The 24,811-nt window shown below is 36.2% G+C and overlaps 1 protein-coding gene across 1 annotated transcript; it reads left to right on the forward strand.

The window, feature by feature from the left end:
* The first annotated feature begins 425 nt into the window (after positions 1-425).
* LOC136401195 (short-chain dehydrogenase/reductase family 16C member 6-like) lies at positions 426-24,811 on the forward strand. Its single transcript, XM_066379025.1, has 7 exons — positions 426-510; positions 3,539-3,885; positions 5,569-5,700; positions 11,159-11,258; positions 11,706-11,850; positions 22,047-22,172; positions 23,989-24,811. The coding sequence occupies exons 2-7, from the start codon at positions 3,565-3,567 to the stop codon at positions 24,116-24,118; spliced, it is 954 nt and encodes a 317-aa protein (XP_066235122.1). The 5' UTR covers positions 426-510; positions 3,539-3,564; the 3' UTR covers positions 24,119-24,811.

Genomic DNA, 24,811 nt, shown 5'->3' on the forward strand with positions numbered 1-24,811 from the left:
ATTGTGTTAGAAATTTTTCAGAATAAAACTTTGAGGAAAATAATGCATACTGATCAGCATGTTTAGGTGAGTCAGTAACTGAGTTTCACATTTTCCTAACTGAGCTATATATAAAAAAAAAAAAAAAAAAAAAAGAACAGTATTTCTGTTCTCTTAATATAGAAGTATAGATTTCAGTACACCCACAGGAGGGCTGATATAATGAGTATTACACCTGTAAATTACTTTTAAAATGTGCTTCACAGGTCATACCTTTGCTCCAGACCACTGTGGTAGTTGAAATTATAGAATTTATGTCAAATGTTGCAGTAATGTAAGCAGGATTTAAATCCAGGTAAGTTCTCACGGTTGACACCCTTTCAGCTGGCACCCACAGAGATGATAAAGAGGCGTGGGAGGATATGTCAAACAGAAGTCATTTAAGAGGCACGTTCTAGCCGCTGACATGAGCTCTTTTTGCTCCATCCCCTATGAGGACTCTTGTGTCTCCGGAGTACAACATTTCTGCAGGTAAGATTGAGGCCCTCTGGCTGCTCCAGAGAAATTAGTAGGTGCCTGTTCCTAACAGTCAGTTTCTCTGGGCACATTTAGCACTGTTCCCAAATAGGGACATGAGGTAATTATATTTTATCACCAGTTTCTCTTTATTATTTTTTTCTAATTGTTCTTGCCTACTTTGCTGACTTTTAGTAGGTGAGGGGAAGAGGTGGTGCAAAGACAAGGGTTGAGAGCAGACAAATACGTGGATTTGGCCTTGCAACAGGGATCTATGTTTACCAACAGCTTGGCAGAAGAATGGGACCCAGACAAACTCCTTTGTCAACCTCTTTCCCAAGCCTCCCCCTGCCCCCACAATTTCACAGTTGAGGCAAACTCTAAAATGTAGGGGGGGAAAGCCTTCTAGGACTCTGCAATGGTTATCTTTCTGGATGTTTGGCTGCAAACTTGGTGTCATTATCAGAGTTTCTTGTGCCAATGATAGAAATCAATATTTGCATACCATTTTACAATTTACAAAATGCTTTATCATATATGGTGTTTTTATATTTGTAACATTCCTGAAAGTCAAGATATTTTTACAACATTCTCCCAGTCATTTGTTAACCTGAAGTGCTCGGGACATGCTTGATCAATGAAAGAAGGTCCTTGTGATTTAAAATCCAGTTTATTTAGGGCTCTTAATGTGTAGTGTCAAAGGAGCAGGCATTCTGGAATCCTAGTGTGGGCTCTCATTCCACTTCTATATACATTAAGTACTGTGCATCCCTTGGCGAATTATATACCTACCTGCATTTCACACTTATTCCATCAAGTTATTTTGAGGATTAAATAAAACAAGGCATGGAAAGCACATAACACAGTTGAGTACTTGATAAATGTTTGCCTGTCCTAATGCTTAATGATTGTTTTCTAACTGCCTGGTTGCCATGACAGCCTAAGGACCCACCTGGGATCAATCGTCTTTCTGGCTAGCCCTTCCTACATCCAGGGCTTAGATGTCCCTTTCTCCTTTGCTCCAAACTTGAATGTTTTCAGCAGCCTGAGAGTGAGGTCTCTGAATTCAGGGTCCATTTAAACAATGAATGGTTGAAGACAAGTCAAAATTCTTGTTCTCAGAATGGCCACAAAAGTGTAACAATATATTGCTTAAATTTAATAGTTTTTATGGAAAGCTGCTTGAATTGTTTTCAAGATAAATCATCTGTTTTGGGAATAAACTTTCTCCTACAAAAAAAAAGCTATGAGAAAAGTCACAATCTTCTCTTGTGCTCCACCTAAAAATCCTGTGGCCCAGAATGCCTTCTCTATCACACTTGTATTTATTTTTAATAGATGATATGGCTTTTCATAATCACAATAGACCACATGTTGCCAGGAGTGTGATTGAGCCAGAAAAGTTTATATAAGCTTAGAAAAGAAAGTGAATTTTCTCTAGCTTGATGTCTTCCCTGATTATAAACTTAAAATGTACATTAACTCTTAGTGAACATTAAGATAAGTGGAAGTCCCTAAAATTCTCCAAGAAAAATAACATTAGGGTTATAGTTAATATTCTTAATAAACCCAAATATATCAATGAAATAGATCTGTAATACTCTTTTTCTTTGCTTTGTCATGAAGTCAGTCTTCCCCAGGATTTTTCTTCCCTCCTGAAATCCAGATAAATATTTACAATGGTGTTCTGGCAATGACGCTCTTTTTCTGCCTTATCTCAGTGGGAATTTCTGGCAGGGCAAGGCTAACAGCAAGAGGAAGGCAGCCTAGGTCCTTTGATATACTCACTTGGGTCTTCATACCACCTCAAAATTAACTCCTGACTTATATTAAATAAATGGAATGCAAAGATTATTCTTTTCTTTAACAAACTCAGCATTTGACCTTTTTTTTTTTAATTTTTGTTATATCTCTTAGCATTTGAGAGTTTGGAGAGTAAAGTCATCATATAGGTTAAAATTCCATCCTCACTATAATTGTGACCATGGGCTAGTTTGGTTAACCTCTTAGTAACTCTGTTTTTAACTATAAAACAGGGCAACCCTTGCAAGTTAAATGCATGCAGAGCACTTGGAACTTGCCTGATTTGTAGCAAGATTCCATAGGTACTGCTGCATCATTGTTATTATTATATACAATTATTTATTACACTAGTGGATATTTCCTCAAGCAGCTGTAGTCTGTTTTAATGTTAGTTCTATAGATGCCCACATCTAATTTCTACATGAAATGATTGTATAAGAATGTTCAAGTATAACAGAATATGATTATCAAAAATCAAGGCTGTGTCACCAAAAACAAAACATGCTGTATTGTTTTTATTAGAGATGGATCTGGGAAAAGTAAACATTAGCTCCAAGAAAAACCTATTCTAGAGGTAAAAGCTTGGACTACAATTCAAGAGACCTCTGTCCTTGATCCTAATGTTGCCTATTTTATTAGCTAGCTATATAACCTTAAATAAAACTACTCTATCTTTCTTTTGTTTCATGCTCTCACTATGGAACAGTAATAAGTATACCTTGCTTTACTCTCTCAGAGGAATAGTGTAAGGAATAGGTAAAAACATATAAAGGCTTTTGTTGTGTTCTGATGTTATGTTACATTATTGAACAACTGCCTGATGAAAATCAAGTTTCTTTTAGATTTAAGATCATCAAGTGAATTCATATTATAAAAAAATGGCTAGACTGAGAATACAAAATCTTGGGTTTCTAGACACATAATGTTGGGTAACTCAAGACTTAAAGACTTTACATCTTCAACTATAAAGCTGTTCTAGTTACCTGTGATCTCTCTATAGGTCAGATTAGATTATATTTAAGAAAGTGCCCTGTAAATTGGAAAGATTCTTGTTAACATAAAATATTTTTTTACTCATTAATTATATGATTTTAAAATTTAATAATTTTAGCATTTATTGCTAAAATGCATATTTTGTATAATTAATGTCTTAAGGGTAAATCCTCTTATACTAAATACTTCATGTATATTGTAATTGTGATAATATAATGAATTTATACTTTATCTTGTTTATTATTAGGACATTCCCTTCTTCGTTGAATCAACATGAATGTGATTTTGGACACCTCCATATTTTTGGGAAAATTTTTGTATTATTTTTTAGAATCTTTAGTTTACAAAATAATTCCCAAGAGAAAAAAAAATGTTGCTGGAGAGATTGTACTAATAACAGGAGCTGGAAGTGGACTTGGGAGACTAATGGCCATAAAATTTGCCAGGCTTGGAGCCATTTTAGTTCTCTGGGACATTAATGAAGAAGGCAATATGGAAACATGTAGACTGGCCAAAGAAAATGGTGGTGAGAAAGTATTTGCCTATAAGTGTGACTGTAGCAACAGGCAAGAGGTCTACAGAGTTGCTGATCAGGTAAGCTGATTGGTATCCTTCTTAGCTTCTATACCCAAGAAAAATATTGCTGCTAGTATCTCCTTTTACAAAGAAAGGAGGAGAAAAGGTTGTCATAAGCTTCTCCCCAAGATATCTACATGCATCCTGCTTGAGCTTGCATATCAGGAATCTGACTTTGTAGCCTCCACAAAGAAACACAGAATAAAACAATGCAAGTGGGAATTTAATGAGACTGCTAAGTTATTGCCCAACCTCTTTTCTTAACAACTCATTTACCATCAGGCGTTAGCTGAAACTAGGACTGGTCCTACACCTGTTGCTCATTGGTTGTGCAATTTTTACTAAGTTACCTGACTTCTCTAGGTCTTGGACAGGATGACAGTGACCATTCAGTTTTTCTTAAATATCTTAGAATGTCTTACATCAAAGATTCCATCCTCTCAGGCTTATCTTCCTCCCCAACAATTGGTCTAAAATGGAGCACTTGTTCACACTGATCCCCTTGTCAAATCAATGGAATATTCTTCTCTAAAAGTTAGGTTTTCCTGGATGTCTTCCTCTGTCTTCCCTCTCCCCAAAGTAGAGCAGCCTAATCCCTCAACCCTAGCTCAGCTAAGCAATATTAACCCTTCTTTCAAAACTTGTTCAACTTGACTACATCAGGAGCAATATTTGCCTACTATTTCCCAATCATATTATCTAGAATGCTCAACAAAAAACAGTGCATGGACCAGGAATTAAAAAAATCAAGTCAAGGCAGGCAAAGCTTCCTGTTTAAAAGCAATGAAAGCAGATTACTATATCAGTGCAAAAGATCCAGTTCAGACAAAAAGAAACTCTTTAAGTGACTGTTTAAACATGTATCATGCTTTGCCCCTGGATCAGCTTGATTGATGTCACCTACAAAACCATAATTTGAGACAAAACTGTGAACGTAAGAAAAACAGCCCCTGTGTGGTTTCTGGAGCATGCTTGCCTCTGAGTAGGGTGGGTGGTATATTGTGGATTATACAAGCAGGCCCAGTGGGCAATGCAGAGGGGAAGTGTGAAGGAAAACGCTATAGCACAGCTGTGGACCCCAGGGAAAAATTAGCCACAAACAGGAATTAGATCTGGGGAAGTCTTTTGGACAGAAGTGCACATGCTCACACAAGTCTCTGGGCTGTGGGCCAAACACATCCATGTTTATGATGTCTTTGTGCCAAACACTGGCCAGACTCTAGGGGGATGGGATGTGCTCCTGCCACCCAACTCACAGAAGAGTCAGAAAGAAGACATGTACAGAAGTAACTATCAGACTTTCAGACACATCATGCTCAGGGGAAACCTAACTGCCACTTGAAGAAAGACATTTGGAAGCATGCAGGGTAATAGAATCAGATACCACTCATACAATAGCAATCAGCAGGGAAAGGTTAGTAGTATAACAAAATAGGAGGTAGAAAAAAACGCAATATTAAGTCATCTCTACACAAACAAATCAAGATTCTTTAAGCAAAACTCACAAATGACAGTGATTTATTAAAAACATAAGTGATTGTAAGCTTACTTTAAAATTGCTGATGTTCTGTATGCAAGATCAAATACTTAGTTTTTTTAAAAAAAGACCTGAATAAAATAAGAAAAAAATGATGACCTGGAAAAATAAATATGAAAATATAACAGCTCAAATGAATTAATATTTGCCCGACTTCTGTCCAGGTTAAAAAAGAAGTTGGTGATGTGACTCTCCTCATCAACAATGCTGGAATTGTGTCAGGAAAGCTGTTTCTCAACACTCCGGATCACATGGTAGAAAAATCGTTTCTTGTAAATGTCTTATCGCATTTCTGGGTAAGTCTTCATTCTTTTTTTCATTTTCTTTTGTTGATAAGAACAAAAATTCCATGTATTTCTGTAAACAACTGTTCATCCATTTATCTGTAAATATACCCTTTGTGAATTTCCCATTCATAGACTACCTCTCATCCAGGTTTCAGCTGCCACACAATCAGCTTAATGTTTCCTGTTCTTGCCCTATTCCAAACACTAAAGACCCTTCCTTCTTTCCTCTCCAGTATAATCCCGATTTATTAGGATATTCAGAAATCTTCCTACCAAAATACAAACAGAATATGAGCCATTATACAAAAGAGATTTGATTTGTTTATGAATGAAAGAGGAGCATATAAGAAAGTGGTTTATATATATGTGTGACTGGGTATCATAACAAAGAAAACAAGCTAAGCTCAAAGGGTTTAAAATACTTATTAAGGTCCGGCAACTGCTAAGTGATGGCCCAAACTTACAGAAGAAAGAAGCAAGAAAGGAGAGAAAGACTTTTTATAGAAGGAGAATTAGTAAATTTATAACTCATAACTTTCTTTAGGCCTAGAGTGTCTAGACCAGTGCTGTTCAGACCTACCTGTGATAATGGAAATGTTCTTTTGCTGTGCTTTCCACTATGGTAGCCACTAGTTACTCACAGGTATTGATCACTTGAAATATGATTGATGGGACTGAAAAACTAAACTCTTCACTTTATATCATTTAATTCATTTAAATGCATATTCAAATAGCCACATATATCTATAGGTTACCATCTTGGACAACACGACTCTGGAAATTGGGCAGGAGGCTAAAGGAGACTGTGTTTCCACAAAAAGGGCTTACACTTGAGGCTGTGAGGAAGTGAACAGATACCATCAGGATTGGGACATACAGGAGGAACATGTGGCTGGAACTGGGCCTTAGGAGTCACTGGGCAGGGAGGGAGAGGCAGGGCCTCAATCCTCTGGATAAGGTCTTAGAATCGGTTTGCTTCAGGAGTCTCAGGCTACTCTTTCTTTCCACACAATGCTTCTATACCCACTCCCTAAGGTCCTCAGAACTACCTCCTTGATCTTTTTTTTTTTTTTTTGTCACTGGAAAGCCTACTAAGGCCCAACAAACCTCTTTCAACCAATACTTAGTGAGCACTTAACACAGTGCTTGATATACAACAGGCATTCCATAAATATCTGTGAAATCACTGATTTCTTTTCCTTTCCCCCCCCCTATAATTTATTTGGGAAAGGGAAATATCATCTTGGCAAATGGAGCTAGGGGACATCCATATCTAATCATATTTACAAATGTAGACGCCATCTTTGATTCCTCCATTGCCCTAATGCCAATATCCTTGGCTCTCCCTACAAAACATACTCAAGTACATGCATTTCTCTCCTTCTCTGCTGCTAGCCCTGGTCTAAGGCATTGTTATCTCTCACTGGCAGCTCAACAGGGCCTTCTGTCCTCAACACTCATGCTTTCTAACCTATCTTGATACAGGAAAAAAGTGATCTCTAACCAAGTCATTTTACTCCCCTGCTCAAAAATGTTCAGAGCATTCCAAATGCACTTGGAATAACACAGAGTTATCTATCATATCCTGTAGGCCCACCATGATGTGGCGATGTCCTCCTATAGCTGTCAGCCACCTCTCGCTTTCTCTACTTTCCTCTCACTCTCTATACTCCAAGTTCTTACCTATATGAGGGTCTTTGCCAAGCTATTCTCCCTGACAAGAATATTCTTTCTCCTGACTCTCACGTGGTGGCTCCTTCTCATCCTGTAGGCCTCATGTTGTCTCTGAACATGTACCTTTATATTGTGTACAAGACTAGAGTCTACTTGGCTTAGTCCATTTACATAAAATATATTTATAAATACATACATTTATTTAGCTTATTAAATTTAATATGCACTAATATATGTGATCTTAAATATAAAAATAGAGAGAGAGCTATATAACAAAATCATGGTTAGCTTTCAATCATATCTTTAAAATATGATTAACTTTATTATCATATTAGAAGACATGGTGGTATATGACCTATTAAACTTACCTTTTCAATTTAAGCTTTATAAAAACAAGTCAAAAGTGTGCTAGTCCTCAAACCCCAGGCCGTGGACAGGTATCGGTACCAGTCCGCAGAGAAAGAATAAATAACTTACATTATTTCCGTTTTATTTATATTTAAGTCTGAACAATGTTTTATTTTTTAAAAATGACCATATTCCCTTTGTTACATCCGTCTAAGACTCACTCTTGATGCTTGTCTCGGTCATGTGATACATTTATCCGTCCCACCCTAAAGGCCGGTCCGTGAAAATATTTTCTGACATTAAACCGATCCGTGGCCCAAAAACAGTTGGGGACCACTGTGCTAGCTGACTGCATACTTTGCTCTATGAATTTTAATTTTCTTAAAAATTTTATGGATAACCAAAGATTTCTCATAAATTTACCCAATTGTTATTATCCTAAAGTTTTCAAGTCATTTAAGTTGATACTACAGAGTAGCAGTCATTGGAAATACTGAAACGTTGCCAAAGAGATTACATAGAAAAATTGTAAAAGGCAGCACAAGAGGAATAAATAAACCCAAATAATTGGCAGAACAGTCTGAAGTTCAAAAACATCAATCCTTTTTTTTTACAATAAAATTATCACTTGCTGTAATTAAATTTAACTGAACACATATTTGCTTTCATCATAACTTGAAATGTTTTGTGGAAACAATTAGCAGTATGGGAAAAAATTAGGCAATTCATTAATTATGCTTTTAAATGAGAAAACCTAGGTCTTACATCCAATTCAATAAAATAAAATAAAGGAAATCTGATGCTTGTTTGCATTACATCCCACATGTGATAAAATCAGGGAAAACAGATATAGTTGTTTATCTAACAAGTCTCATTAGTTCACAGATTTGTCTTGATTATGAATAATGTGTAAACTTGGGTTGATATATAATTCTCTATTAAGGTCCCTGGTTAAAAAAGCATTTTATGAGTTTCATTAATTGCTCACTAAACACTTACAAATTCCTTTTTCTTCCCATTAATGGTGGATATCTACGCAGTGAAAATAAATAATGGTTTCTATAATAAATTCATCTTCTAGAATGTCCTAAAATGCCCTCACTGACACATAGGGCTACAAATACAAACAGACCCTTGAAATACTTAGTCACTTTTTCTTTGTGAAGTAAACTTTTCTCAGCTGGACACAAAAAACCAATAGCAACTTCAGCCTTAGCTGAAAAACAAATAAACCTATAGATACATTTGGAGGGGGAGGGGAAAATCTTGTAGAGAAAAACAAACAAACTGGCCCCCTGCAAGTGATTGGACCCCCGTGAGTAGATAAGTGCTTACCCTGATCCTTTAAAATATCACCAGTGTTCAGCCATATATTACGACAGACTGCTATAAACCACTACTTTCTATCCCTTTCATCTAGGGAGTGTCATTGCCTGAACTCATGAAATTCCATGCCAAATGTAACCCTGATAGCCTGACCAGGTGGTGGCGCAGTGGATAGAGTGTCGAACTGGGATGCAGAGGACCCAGGTTTGAGACCCTGAGGTCGCCAGCTCTAGCATGGGCTCATTTGGTTTGAGCAAAGCTCAACCAGCTTGGACCCAAGGTCGCTAGTTTAAGCAAGGGGTCACTCGGTCTGCTGTAGCCCCATGGTCAAAGCACATATGAGAAAGCAATCAATGAACAACTAAAGTGCCACAACGAAAAACAGATGATTGATGCTTCTCATCTCTCTCCGTTCCTGTCTGTCTGTCCCTATCTATCCCTCTCTCTGATTCTCGCTCTGTCTCTGTAAAAAAAAAAAAAAGTAACCCTGACACACATCTTCAATGCTATTACTCAGTGTTGAAGTTTAAGAATGTTCAGACATCCATATGGTGCCGCAGCTGGACATCCAGTACCTAAATCCTGTGAAGACTACTAGATATTCACTCTGGAGGTAACTTCTGGAGCCCAGGAGGAATTTTTCATACACTTGTGCTGAAAGACAATAACCAGCTCTTACCACTTCCAATTAGCCTGCACTAATGACTGATGCAATAATATTTTTGAATTTTGAATTTTTGGAAAACAAAGGGGTCGTCACCACGAGAGACAGACATATAAAATGCTACTGCACTTGAACATGAAATGTCAAAAGAGGCCAACTGTCTGTATCTAAACAGAAACTCACCAATTTAATAGTTCTAGAATAAGATTAACAAGACCTACAGACCTTGAAAGCAAAGGTGTTATTCTTTGAGCCAGTAGCTGCTACCTGCTCTACTGAGTCCTTGAAGGTAAGCACATCCCAGCGGACTACAAAACTCTTAAACGCAAAATTTTGACACTATTAAAATCATATATCTCATAGAAATACATGATCAGCATTGTCTGTCAAGGTGTTACTTAATTCATTTATGAGAGAAACAGCAGAATAATACAGTTGATAAACTGATGATATGAGGAATTTGGATTTGTCTAGTCAATGAAAAGAATGCTAAAATGAGGTCACTAAACTCTTACCTCTGAGATTATCTTTTCTATTAGACAAAAAAATTACAGCTATTAGTTTTCTATATGTTAACCTCTAATTTGACAGGATATGAAACAATTCTAATAATTAGTCCAAGTTACATTGCCAAGAGAATTAGATAAACTTCAGGCAAGATTAGAAAATGTTCTAGTATATTGCAAGTCACACAGTCATCCTTTTGCCTTACTTCCAAGTTTCTGTATTATTATTTCTGAACAGAGGTTAGATTTTTAAAATCCCAATATCAGAGAAAAAGAGAATCAAGAAGTTCCCTGAGAGAACCTAAGAACACAGGGGTAACAGAACTGGAAGCTTTTCATGGCAAAGGATCTAGGACACTGAATTAATATCTTAGTTGAGGATGAATCTGTGAATTTTAGCAAAATATACAAAAATATATCTAAGTCATGGTAAACAATTGCAAAGGACTTTATTTGCCAGAGTGTATTTTCCTTGAAATTCACCTTTCTTTGAGCAGTTTTTCCCATTCTGTCAATCCATTGGTATGAGGATGAATCTTGGTTATTATAAGCCACGAAAGTGACTGTGACTGAATTTTAATACAAATTGCTGAAAACTACATGGCAGAGCTCAGCATATCATAAAAACTAAGTTTTAAGGGTTGTTTGGTTTTTTTTAGCAAACTATAAATTGAAAATGTTGATTTAATTTGAAGGGTATAATTAACTTAAAAACAAAAACAAGTAAAATAGTATTTCTTATAGAAAACATACAGTAAATTTTAAGATCCTTAAGAATAGTGACTAACTACATGGTATCACTGATTATCTTGTACTGCCATGGGATTTAACACAACGTAAGTGTTAAATAAATATTTATTAAATGAATCTGTAAATTCATCAAATACTTATTGAGCGAATAAAATAATAAATGAGTAAAATAGTGAAACAATGTATTTATATCTTCCAGACTTGTAAGGCCTTCCTTCCTGCCATGATAAAAGCCAACCATGGTCACTTGGTCTGTATTTCAAGTGCAGCAGGAGTAATCGGTATTAATGGACTAACAGGTGAGTACTTCACTTAACCATATATCTTTGTTATCCAGTCCATGGCACCCAGGAATCAGGACTCTTTCAAGGTATAGAAACTATTCTTGTACCAAGGGGAAATCTCTGGTACTTATAACACCAGCATTACTTTCCACTCTCCTATTTAAAATGGCAGTGGTAAATGGAGATATTTTCTTCTTTGAAAAAAAACAAAAACAAAGAGAAGAATGTGTCTCTTGGCTTATTAGTCTTCTTGGGATAAGAGAAACAGAAATAATTTGCATCTTGTATTGGAGTATATAGTGTAGAGACACAGCAGTAGAGTGGCCACAAAAAATTGCTTTAACAATAATGCTTTGTCCTCAAGTATAAACCATAGAAAAAAGAGAGTGTTTCAATTATTAAAATAATTATAAAATTTCACTTGTCAAATTTTATTACCAAGAGCTCTTCACTTTGTTTTAGATTATTCTTCAAGCAAATTTGCAGCTCTTGGCCTTGCAGAGTCTCTCTTCTTTGAATTAAAACTAATAAAGAAAAGTAGCCTTAAAACCACCATTATTTGCCCATTTTTCATCAAAACTGGAATGTTTGATGGTGCTACAACCAAGTAAGTGAACACTTACAGTAATTTTTGCTTTTATAATAATCTTCTAACATGTTAATTATCATTTTTTCTATCTTGAAGTTTTGAAATATGAACAGTAAAACAAAAGAAATACTTTTAATACCTAATTTAGTAAAAGAAAAAAATCAAGCCTTACCAGGCAGTGGCACAGTGAATAAAGTGTCAGACTGGGATGTGGAGGACTCAGGTTCAAAACCCCAAGGTCACCAGCTTGAGCGCGAGCTCATCCAGCTTGAGCAGGGGCTCACCAACTTAAGCGCGGGGTCACTGGCTTGAGCATGGGATCATAGACATGACCCCATGGTCTCTGGCTTGAGCCCAAAGGTCACTGGCTTCAGCCCAAGGTCGCTGGCTTGAGCAAGGAGTCACTCACTCTGCTGTAGCCCCCCAGTCAAGGCACATTTGAGAAAGCAATCAATGAATAACTAAGGCGCTGCAACAAAGAATGCTTTGTCCCCAAATATAAACCATAGAAAAAAAGAGAGAGTTTCAATTATTAAAATAATTCTAAAATTTCACTTGTCAAATTTTATTACCAAGAGCTCTTCACTTTGTTTTAGATTATTCTTCAAGCAAATTTGCAGCTCTTGGCCTTGCAGAGCTTCTCTTCTCTCTCCCTTCCTGTCTGTCTGTCCCTATCTCTGACTCTCTGTCTATGTCAAAAAATAAAAAAAAAAGAAGAAAGAAAAGAAAAAATTTGGTATGTATTAAGTTAATGAATCTATTCAATTTAAAGATAGTGATATGGTCATAAAGTTTATGGTATGGTGAAAGCTTAAACCTAAATTGCTAATCAGAATTATACAATATAACAAAAAAATTGATAGTGAGAAGTTACTAAAATATTTAGCATTATAGTGCTAAAAAAATAAGTTATTTTCTAACAAGTATATTAAAATAAAAACAATCCAAAAGGTTTATTTTGTAAAATTAATTAATATATGTGGGAAGGTATTGGGGAGTATATTTTAATATAAAGATTATATTTGGTAGAACACTCCAAACAAGAATGCAAATGAAATATGAGGGCTTTTCCACAAAGAAGCCAATCAGTAGAATACGTATATTGAAATGTATAAGCATAATTGAGGGAAAGTCTAGCCATTACAGTTGCTAAAAAGGAGACAGACATTATCCAAATGACATGAATCAGGTATAATTATAGAAAAAGAGATAGCAAACAAAAAAAGCCCGGCTAGAAAGCAATAAGGCTATTTATAGTCTAGTAAAACCATAAAATTAAATAGAAAATGCCAAAACAAGTGGTGAAGACTTGACAGAATATAGACAGGGGAAATCTCTCACAAAGCCATGTCTATTTATCTGGTCAAGGTTAGCAGAGACATTTAAAATCTTTGGAGGTTGTTCGAAGGGTATGCAACAAATGAAGAAGTATTTATTCAAAAACTCCACTCAGAGGCCATAGCATTGGGGCTGCAGACTACACCTATCCACCTACAATTTTGCCTTGGAGAATAATTCTTTAAATGGGCTTGGCAACCAAGTGGAAGTTTCTAATTCTCCCAGCTCCCTAGGGTAAAATAGCTATTCTGAGTAGTTTGAAAGCAAGGGAACATCAAAAGGTCCCATTTTCTGTGGGAGGCCTATAATGAGTATATAGAATCAAAAAGATAATATTTGTTTCTTTTTCCTCAATTCCCACTAGGCAGGAAAGATCAGGAGAGAGACTGTTGGTGAAGAGAGTAAATCTTCTTTGTAGAACAGCTCTTTGTCATTAGAGGGCCACACTAGTAATCTTAGCATCCAAGTGGCAAGTTCCATTTCTCTCATCTTATTTTTTTTATTGACTTTAGAGAGAGAAAGAGAGGGAGAGAGGGAGAGAGAGAGGGTGTAACATCAATTTGTTGTTCCAGTTATTTATGTATTTATTGCCTTGACCTGGGATCGAACCCACAACTTTGATGTATCAGGACAATGTAACCAACTGAAATACTGAACCAGGGCTCTTCCATCTTTCTAAGTAGCTGGAAGAAGAAAGAACAAATGAACTTAAAGATAGGTGGATAGAAAGTATGCAATGGGATGAAAAAATAAAAAAAAAATGAAGAAACATGAATAGATCCTCAGAAAAATCTGAAACACTATTAATCATATCACATCACCAGAACAGTAAGTAAAAGAAATGAGTCTGACCAGGCAGTGGCACAGTGGATAGAGCATCAGATTGGGATGTGGACGACTCAGGTTTGAGACCCTAAGGTCACCAGCTTGAGTGTGGGCTCATCTGGTTTGAGCAAGGCTCACCAGCTTGATCCCAAGGTTGCTGGCTCAAGCAAGGGGTCACTTGGTCTGCTGTAGCCCCTCGGTCAAAGCACATATGAGAAATCAATCAATGAACAACTAAGGAACCACAACAAAGAATTGATGTTTCTCATCTCTCTCCCTTCCTGTCTGTCTGTCCCTATCTGTCCCTCTCTCTGACTCTCTCTGTCCCTGCCACAAAAAAAAAAAAAGAATGAAAGGACCAGAGAAAAATATTCAAAGAAATAATGGCTGTAAATTTCCCAAATGTAATTTAAAAATAAATAATTTTATAAACAAATCCCAAGTAGGATAAATACAAGAAGTTATTCAGTCAGATATATCATATACTCAAAATGTTGTAAAAAAAAAAAAAAGAAAAGAAAAGAAAAGAAAATTTTGAAAGGAGCAAGAAGAAAAAATGAAAATGACTCATCATGCACAAGGGAACCCAAATACAATAAACAGCTGATTTCTCAATAGAAACAATTCAAGCCAGAAGGCAGTAGATGATATAGTCTAAGTGCTAAAATAAAATAATTGTTAGTCAAGAATCTTATATCCAGCAAAACTATGTTTCAAAACATGAAGGCAAAACTGAAGTAAAAAGTTAAGGCAAAACAAAAACTAAAGAATTTGTTGCTAACACTTCACCTGACAAAAAATAGTAAAGGAAGTTCTTTAGGCTAAAGGTGACACCAAAGAATCTTTTGAATTGACATGAGCAAAAGAAATAATGCTAGTAAAAGTAATAAAGTAATCTTTTTTATAATAAAATTTTATTAATGTTAATGGGGTGACATCATTAAGCCAGGGTACATATATTCAAAGAAAACATGTCCAGGTTATCTGATCATTCAATTATGCTGCATACCCATCACCCAAAGTCAGATTGTCCTCCATCACCTTCTATCTAGTTTTCTTTGTGCCCCTCCCCCTCCCCCTTCCCCTCTCCCTCCTTCCCTCCCCCCTCCCCGCCCCGTAACCACCACACTCTTGTCCATGTCTCTTAGTATTGTTTTATGTCCCACCAATGTATGGAATCATGTAGTTCTTGGGTTTTTCTGATTTACTTATTTCTAGAGTAGGTAATTTTTAAAAGACAATACAAATACATCTTAACTGACTTTAAAATAAAATGTGTAAACAATGTGAACATAATAGTATTGTCGGGCCTATATCATATAAAGTTGTAATATTTGTTACAGTAAGATTACAAAGAAGGTAGGAGGGGACAAAGCTGTAGAGGAGGAGTAAAGAAATGACATGAGATGGTAACTCAAATCCACAGAAAGAAATGAAAAAATTAAAAAATGGAGAAGACTGATATAACAAACTCTCTCTATATATACTTTCTCTCCTCCCAGCTTCTTTAACACAAAAATTTACAATTATAACAATGTATTACTCAGTTTATAACATATTGGCATAACATGTATAACAGTAGCATAAAATGGGAGAGATAATATAGCTAGTGGTAAAGTAAGTATAGTAAAGTTTCTGAATCTCTCTGGAATTAAAATAGTATAAATCTGAAGTAGATTCTGATAGGTTAATATGCACACTATGGGCCCTATAAAAACTTCTAAGAAAATAACTAAAATTATATAATTAAAAAATCATTAAAGGATGCCCTATGATCAAAAGGGCATGGAACACCAGACCATTATTCACTAAGAATACCTAATATACATCTATGGAACACTCCACCTAACAATAGCAGAATTGACCTTCTCATGTAAACACATACCATTCTCCAGAATAGACAAAATGCCAGGCCTTGAAATAACTATCAATAAACTCAAAGGAATTAAATTATACAAAGTATGTTTTCTGACCAAAATGGGATAAAATTAGAAATCAATTCCAAAAGAAATTTCTATTTATAAATATGTGGACAAGAAAGACACCAAAACTTATGGGATATAGCCAAATCTGTGCTTAAAGGAAAATTTATAGCTATAAATGACTACATTTAAAAAATAAGAAATACCTTAGGCCCTGGCTGGTTGGCTCAGTGGTAGAGCGTCGGCCTGGCGTGCAGAAGTCCTGGGTTCGATTCCCGGCCAGGGCACACAGGAGAAGCGCCCATCTGCTTCTCCACCCCTCCCCCTTTCCTTCCTCTCTGTCTCTCTCTTCCCCTCCCGCAGCCGAGGCTCCATTGGAGCAAAGATGGCCCGGGCACTGGGGATGGCTCCTTGGCCTCTGCCCCAGGCGCTAGAGTGGCTCTGGTCGCAACAGAGCGACGCCCCGGAGGGGCAGAGCATCGCCCCCTGCTGGGCAGAGCGTCGCCCCCTGGTGGCCGTGCCGGGTGGATCCCGGTCGGGCGCATGCGGGAGTCTGTCTGACTGTCTCTCCCAATTTCTAGCTTCAGAAAGATACAAAAAAAAAAGAAGAAAAAGAAATACCTTATATGAATAATCTTTCATCTTAATAAACTATAAAAAAGAGCACATTAAATCCAAAGCAAACAGAAATAATAATGGTTGTGCCTTTCCCTGATGATTAGTGGTGTTGAGCATCTTTATATATACCTGTTAGCCATTTGTATGTCTTCTTTGGAAAAATGTCTATTCAGTTCCTCTGCCCATTTTTAAATAATATTCTTTGTTGACTTTTTGCTATTGAGTTGTATTACTTCTTTATCTTTTTGGATATTAAACCATTATCAGATATATGATTTGCAAAAAATTTTCTCCTATTCCATAGGTTACTTTTTCATTTTGTTGGTGGTTTTCCTTTATTGTGCAGAGCTTTTTAAGTTGACGTAGTCCCACTTGTTGATTTTTGCTCTTGTTGCCTTTTGATGTCAAATCCAAAAAAAAAAAAAAAAAATCATTGCCAAGAAGCCTGCCTTGTATTTGTTGTTCTGGGAGTTTTATGGTTTCAGATCTTACAGGCAAATTTTTTTATCTATTTTGAGTTAATTTTTGTGTATGGTATAGGATAGGGGCTCAGTTTCATTCTCTTACATGATAGTGTCCATTTTCCCAGCACCATTTATTGAAAAGATTGTCTTTTACCTATTGTATATTTTTGGCAAGTTTGTTGTAAATTAATTTACCATATATTCATGGGTTTATTTGTGGGTCTTTAATTTTGTTCCACTCTTTTCTGTGTCTATTTTTATGCCAGCACTATACTGTTTTTGTTTTGTTTTGTTTGTGACATAGAGAACAGAGAGAGGGACAGATAGGAACAGACAGACAGGAAGGGAGAAAGATGAGGAACATCAATTCTTAGTTGTTCATTGATTGCTTTCTCATATGTGCCTTGACCATGGGGCTACAGCAGACCAAGTGATCCCTTGCTTAAGCCAGCCACCTTGGGCTCAACCTGGTGAGCCTTGCTCAAACCAGATGAGCCTGCATTCAAGCTGGTGACTTCAGGGTCTCAAACCTGGGTCCTCCACATCCCAGTCCAATGCTCTATCCACTGCACCACTGCCCGGTCAGGCAACACTATACTGTTTTGATTACTATAGCTTTGTAATATAGTTTGAAATCAGGAAATGTGGTGCTTCCAGCTTTCCTCTTTTTTCTCAAGATAGCCTTGGCTATTCAGGGTCTTTAGGATTGTTTGTTCTAGTTCTGTGAAAAGTGCCAATGCAATTTTGATAGGGATTTCACTGAATTGGTAACTGGCTTTGGGTAATATGGACTTCTAACAACATTAATTCTTCCAATCCATAAGTACAGAACATCTTCCCATTTATTTGTGTCTTCAATTTCTTTTACTACTGTTTTAAAGTTTTCAGTGTACTTTCTTGGATAAATTGATTCCTGGATATTTTTTATTCTTTTGATATAATTGTAAATAGGATGTTTTTCTTAATGTGTGATAGCTTATTGTTAGAATACAATTAGAATATAACCAAATTTAGTGCCTAGACTTTGTATTCTGCAACTTCACTGAATTTATTAGTTCTGTTTTTTTATGGAGTGTTAAGGTTTTCTCTATATAATATGTCATCTGAAAATAAAGACAGTTTTATTTACTTTCTTTCCAATTTGGATGCCTTTTATTTCTTTTTCTTGTCTGATTGCTCTGGCTAGAAGTTCTATCACTATGTTGAATAAATGGTGTAAGAGTGGGCATCCTTGTCTGTTCCTGCTCTTAGAAGAAAAGCTTTCAGTTTTTTACCATTGAGTATGATGTTAGCTGTGGGCTTGTTACATATGTCTTTTATTATATTGAAGTAAATTCCCTCTTTAATTTTCTTTACTTCTTTGTTTCTAATATTATTATTAACATAACAATATTTATAAGACTTGATAATATATGATTAAGTTCTACAAAATAAGAAAGCTCGCCCTGGCCAGTTGGCTCAGCAGTAGAGCATTGGCCCAGCTTGTGGAAGTCCTGGGTTTGATTCCCAGCCAGGGCACACAGGAGAAGCACCCATCTGCTTTTCCACTCTTCCCCCTCCCTTCCCCCTCTACTTCTTCTCTCTCTCTTTCCCTCCCACAGCCAGGGCTCCATTGGGGCAAAGTTGGCCCAGGCACTGAGGACAGCTCAGCCTCAGGTGCTAGAATGATTCCAGCCTTAACAGAGCAATACCCCAGAGGGGCAGAGTATTGCCCCCTGGTGGGTATGCCGGGTGGATCCCAATCGGGCGCATGTGGGAGTCTGTCTGACTGCCTCCCTGCTTCTAACTTTGGAAAAATACAAAATAATAATAATAATAATAATAATAATAATAAATTTTTATAAAATGAAAGCTCTTCTAAGGGAGATAAGGTGCATATAATTTAAGATTGGGTGGGATGGTCAGTGATAGGCTCCTAGAGGAAGTTACATGAAACTGAGAGACAAAGGCTAAGTAGGAATTAACCAGGTGAAGAGCAAATGGGATGAGCAAAGGATCAAAAAGAGCCTGAGATACTGAAAAACCTGAAAGAAAACCACTGCATCTGAGTAGAATTGTTACCAAATCACCTCCCAAAATTCAGGTTTGTGTACCTCATGCACAAAGCATCAAGACACCAGTACTTAAAGACAGAGACAGGTTTATTCCAATTGGCCAAAGTTCGAGGATGGAAGAGTAAGATACCTCAAATTCATCTCTCTCAGAAAGCAAAAGTATGTACCTTTTAGGTGGCTAGGGAGTAAGGGAGGGGGGTTTCAGGGATCTGAGAGAAAAGTGTGTGTTTCTTCAGTCACAGATAACACTTTTTCACATCAGACTCACGGTGTCAGCAGCTGTTAAAGCTGCCCTGAAGATATTCTTTATTCCTGCAAAACAAACTCATGAATTCTACTGGGGACCTTGCACATATCCTCCTGCTTGATAAGAGATACCACATTAGCAACAAAAGAAGTTGAGCAGAAAGATAGGTTAACACATGAACAAAGGCCTAATTAGAAATTAAATTATTTAAATCTAGCTGCCAAAAATACTAGGGGCATTAAAATCACCAGGGGCTTGGCTACAAGTGAGCAAACTAGAGAGTCAAGTCAGATGAAGTTGGAAACTAGATGTGCGTTTTTCTTTCCAGAGGAACAATTTAATCTAAACATAAAAGGGCCTTTCAAAGTTAGAGGCAACAAGCATTTACTTTGAGATCAGTGTACCCAAAAACACAAGTGGTGGCTGACCAGAACCTCATTGTTCTGAGGGATTAATGATTAAAGGACTGGACATACAAGGGAGAGAGATGTAAATGAGTCAGGATGCTGGATAAGGCCAGTTTGAATCAAAAGAAAAGAAAGGAGGAAAGATCATATTAAAGAAATGAAGTTTCTGCATAGTTACATTTGATAAGAAACATTATCTGATATCATATAACATTAGCCTCTGCTATGTAAGGATTGTCAAGACTGCAGGATGAATGCGACCAGCCAAGAACAAGCAGCATGGTAGCAAGGAAGGCAGTGATGTGAAATGATGTCTTTTGTAAATCTGGAGTCTCTTTGTACATACATATTAAAAGCAAAATCTCAGGAAAAGAAAATTTAGTGATCCTAAAGTGGAAGGGGATATAAGAAATGATGTATAGATTATATTTTTTCCAGCTTTATTGAGATTTAATTGACATATAACATTATGTAAGTTTCAAGTGTACAAATGTGTTGATTTAATACATTTATATACTGCAGGTTGATCACCACCATAGCTTTGGCTGACACCTAATTACCATTTCTTTTTTGTGGTGAGACCACTGAAGATCTACTTTCTTGGCAACATTCAAGTATATAAATAGAGTATTATTAGTGATAATTACCACATAATACATTAGATCCCCAGAACTTGATGATAACTGAAAATTTATACCCTTTAGTCAACATTTTCTCATTTCTCCCTCACCCCAGCTTCTGTTTCTCTGCCTTTGGTTTGTTTAGTTCCACATATAAATGATATCACAAAGCATTTGTCTTTCTGTCTTATTATTTCACTTTGCATAGTGCCATCAAGTTTCATCCAATCACAAACAGCCGTATTTCCTTTTTTCTCATGGCTGAAATATATTCCATTATATTAAATATATTATATATCTTTAATTATATGATATTATATATTCCATTATATTATATATAGTCCATTATATTATATACATATTATAAATATATTCCATTATATTATATATTATTTATATTTATTAGTTGATAGACAGTTGGCTCTTTCCATATCTTGACTAGTGTAAATAGTACTGCAATGAACATGGACAGCAGATATCTCTAAAGAATCGTATTTCTATTCGTTTGGATATATACCCAGAAACTGGATTGCTGGATCATATGGTAGTTCTACTTTTAATTTTTTAAGGAACCTCCATATGGTTTCCATAGCAGGTGAATCGATTTACAATCCCACCAGCAGTGTACAAGGATTCCATTTTCTCCACATCCTTGCCAGTACTTGTTATCTCGTCTTTTTTATAACAGCTATTCTAACAGATGTGAGTTGATATCCCCTTGTGGTTTTGATTTGTATTTTCCTAATGATTAGTGATGAGCACCTTTTCATGGACATGTTGTCCATTTGTATATTTTCTTTGGAAAACAGTCTTTTAATAAGTGGTGAAGCCCTTTAGGGTATAGTTCTAGGGAAATTTAAGGAGTACAAAATATAAAGACTAATTACCAACATTCAATGATGGGGAATCCATCAGATTTCAAGAATCAGCTGAGATAAACAGAATGTCTTGAGGAGGTGTGGTTCAAGTAATAAAGGAACATAATATAAAAGTATAAAATGTAATACCTTTGGGAGCTTTATTCATATCCTCATCCCATTTCAACTCTAATTGATTTCACCAACATCTAATTCCACTTAATGTTTATAAAAATGGTCTGCCTAAAATATAGACATATTATATGTGCTCAAGATTTTTTTTGATAAAATAATGTTTTTGTAATTTTACTTCTTAACACTTTAAGTAGTGAGCTTTTTAATGCTTCCTGTCCCCCCGGGAGTTTTGTGTTTTTTTCCCCCAAAAAATGAAATTAGTTCCAGCTACATTTTTATTAACTTAAAATCATGTTTTTTTGATAACCAATTTATGAAAACAAGAACATACACTTTCCTTTTTTTAAATGTTGCCTTCCACATTTTTAAAATAAACAGATTATAGTTTGGATGGTCAGGAGGCATGAGGACATATGTGAACAGTCATACTACTCGAAGGGTTAATAGGCAATTACTTGTTTGGGGTAAAGAAGAGGGACTACAAATACAAAAAAATGACAATAATCTAAAAACAATTCCTTTTGTAAGTGCAGGCCATCACATGGCATAAAAATCAATAAAGGCAGTGATTTCACTCTAGGAAATCAAATTTATTAGCACTGGTCCAAATATTGGTAATGAGAGAAAGCTATTGTTATAACTCCATTTCTGAAATGTAATAACTAGTGATCATGATAAGGACAACAAAATAACACTCTGATTTTATAACTCTTTATTTTTATTCCAGGTACTCGTTTCTGTTGCCTATCCTAGAGCTGGAGTATGTGGCCCAAAAAGTTATAAATGCTATTTTAGAGGAACAACTTTATTTAATTATGCCCAGATTTGTGTACATTGCATTGCTCCTTAAACAGTAAGTTAATAATGACCTATCTATCATTTGGTTTTTGTTTGTTTGTATGGGGGGAGTTATTTGCTGTTTGTTTGTTTGTGAGAGAGGCAGGGAGAGAGAGAGACAGGAACATGGAATTGCTCCTATATGTGCCTTGACCAGGCATGGAACTAGCAACCTCTTCACACTGGGATGATGCTCCAACCAACTGAGTTATCTGGCCAGGACCTAATTTTTATTGATTTTTTTAGAGAAAGAGAGGGAGGAAGTAAGAGAGAGGGGCAGGGGAAGGGAAGCATTTGTTGTTCCACTCAGTCGTGCATTTTTTTGTTTGCTTCTCGTGTGTTCCCTGACCAGGGATAAAACCTGCAACCTTGTCATTTCGGGATGATGCCCTTTACTGACTGAGCTAACCAGCCAGCACCCATTTTGATTATTTATGAATAGTGTTATCATTGCTACCTCTTTTGCCAGAAAGCAATTTTATATTCCCGCCATCTTTGAATAATGGTAAAAGGAAGAATTTCCAGCACAAGGACTATTTATTGAACTATTGCTAGCTATGTTTTGGTTTTTCCAGACACTGAGAAAATTTAGCAACTAGTAAGCCTTTTAGAGTACAAATTATTTACTTCAAGAGAAACAAATAGCACCCAAATCATTGTTACTGTTGTTGTTGTTGTTATTAGTTAATTCCTTTGGTTCAACTAATGTAGAATTCTATTTTGAAAACAAAGAGCAACAACAACAAAAACCTGAGTATATTGCCAGAAAAAAAATTAAGGATGTCTGGCAAGCTCATTGTTTCCTTTAGCAAAAGAGCACCTACAACTTTATGTAAGGCAATGTCGTGAGTTCCAGAGTATCGGTGGATGAATTTGGTCCAGGTCCACTGTCTTCTCTAGAAAGAAGAGAGAACAACATTTAACATTCATCAGGTGCCTACATATACCAGACTATGTGACAGCTTTTCATGCATTTTATCACACTTAGGGAATCTGAGGCTTAAGGAAAATAATTTGTGCAGAGTAAAGCGCTTAAGTGCTGGAACAAAGTTGCAAACCAAAATTTCAAATCAGTTACAAATCTTAAACTCTGCCCATCAGGATATACTCCTCTCCTGCTGCCCTGACTAAGCAGCTATGTCAAAGTCCCTGGTATCCCATCCCATCACACCTGTCCCTGCCTTTTGTAGGCAACCATCATACCTATGGTTGCTTGTATAACATCTGTCCTCCTCCCTAGGTTGCATGCTCCTTGAGAACAGGACACATTTTCTGAAGTGTTGCCAGTTCCATACCCCAGGCTTAATGCAGTGCCTAACACAGAATATGCATGCAATAAATATTTGCTAAATTGCATTGAGCAGAACTGAGTTGGTCTAAGAAGAACTAAGCGGAAGGTACAGCTCCTCTGTCTTCGAAGAAACTTAAAGCAATCAATAGTTCTCAAACTCAGGTGTATGTGGGAATCACCTGGGGAACATTAAAAACTGATGCCTGGGCCCTATTTGGAGAAATTCTGCTTTAATCCATCTGGTTTCCTTTCATGTTTTTGTTAGTCAAGTAAATAAGGAGATACATATTTACCAAAAAGAACTTAGTGAGCATAATATAAGGATAAATTGTGGCCTAAGCATTGGGATTTTCCCAAGCTCCCACAATGTAGGACGGCACTCAGCACAGGTGACACAGCATTTGCTCATCCCTTTTGTTCAGTGACTCGTGCACAACATGAATCAGGATGCCACACTCTGTGCAATTCTAAAGTAATCATTGGGAAGAAGTCTCTTTGACTCAAAATGGATTGAGATTTTTTTTCCTCTGCCTTTCCCTAGAGTACTCCCTCTAAAGATGATGATTGCCCTCGCTGAGTATGTTGGTGTGGATAGTTGCATGGCCTCTTTCAAAGGGAGAGAGAAAGCAAATGAAGTTCAGACTGAAACTGAGAAGGAACACCAAAGATGAAGCCTCAGATGTGGTAATAAAATGAAGTTTTATGAGGATAGACCATGTAGAACTCCTCCTAATGCTTAAATCATTCCAGCGTGCCAAGGATTACTAAGGCGTTTAAAAGTGCCAACCTTACACCCAGGACATGATTTACACATTGACAATATTTCCAGCCATTCAAATGATTTATGCAGTTTTTTCTATCACTTTTTAGTGTGGTAAATAAGGACATCATAGCCATTTCAATGAATTTAGTAAATATAATGTATTTATAAAAACACAATGCAAATTGACCCTAATTTAATTTTTAAAGACAATAAATATACTTTTAGAAAAGGGGTGACTGTAAATAATGATCTTGTAAATCAATGTTTTAGGTTGATAATATTTCAACATCAGATTTAAAGAAACACGTTAGTTTTGTAATTAAGAAAAATAATGTTTTCCTCACAAAGTGATGGTTTATTTGTGTTGCTCATTATTTCCACCAGGGTTGGAAGATCATATCATGTTCCTTAGCAGGATTGAATCTGCTTAGTCAGTAATCTAAATCCTTAGTTAATCATGTATGTTTGCATCTTAATTTATCCTAAAAATTTATAACTTCTTTACTCCTTAAGACAAAATAGTACACATTAGACTTCTATATACTATACGTATGAGAAGGAAACTTATTTTCAAAAGTTAATAAAATGTTCCTAATATTGA

This window comes from Saccopteryx leptura, chromosome 3 (genome assembly GCF_036850995.1).
Source record: "Saccopteryx leptura isolate mSacLep1 chromosome 3, mSacLep1_pri_phased_curated, whole genome shotgun sequence".
NCBI classification, from domain to species: Eukaryota; Metazoa; Chordata; class Mammalia; order Chiroptera; family Emballonuridae; genus Saccopteryx; species Saccopteryx leptura.

Excerpts from the sequence above, each read along its gene's own strand:
- LOC136401195 (XM_066379025.1), top strand. The coding sequence starts at position 3,565 with ATGAATGTGATTTTGGACACCTCCATATTTTTGGGAAAATTTTTGTAT. Across the intron at positions 3,886-5,568 it reads TCTACAGAGTTGCTGATCAG|GTTAAAAAAGAAGTTGGTGA; the intron begins GTAAGCTGATTG and ends ACTTCTGTCCAG. Across the intron at positions 11,259-11,705 it reads CGGTATTAATGGACTAACAG|ATTATTCTTCAAGCAAATTT; the intron begins GTGAGTACTTCA and ends ACTTTGTTTTAG.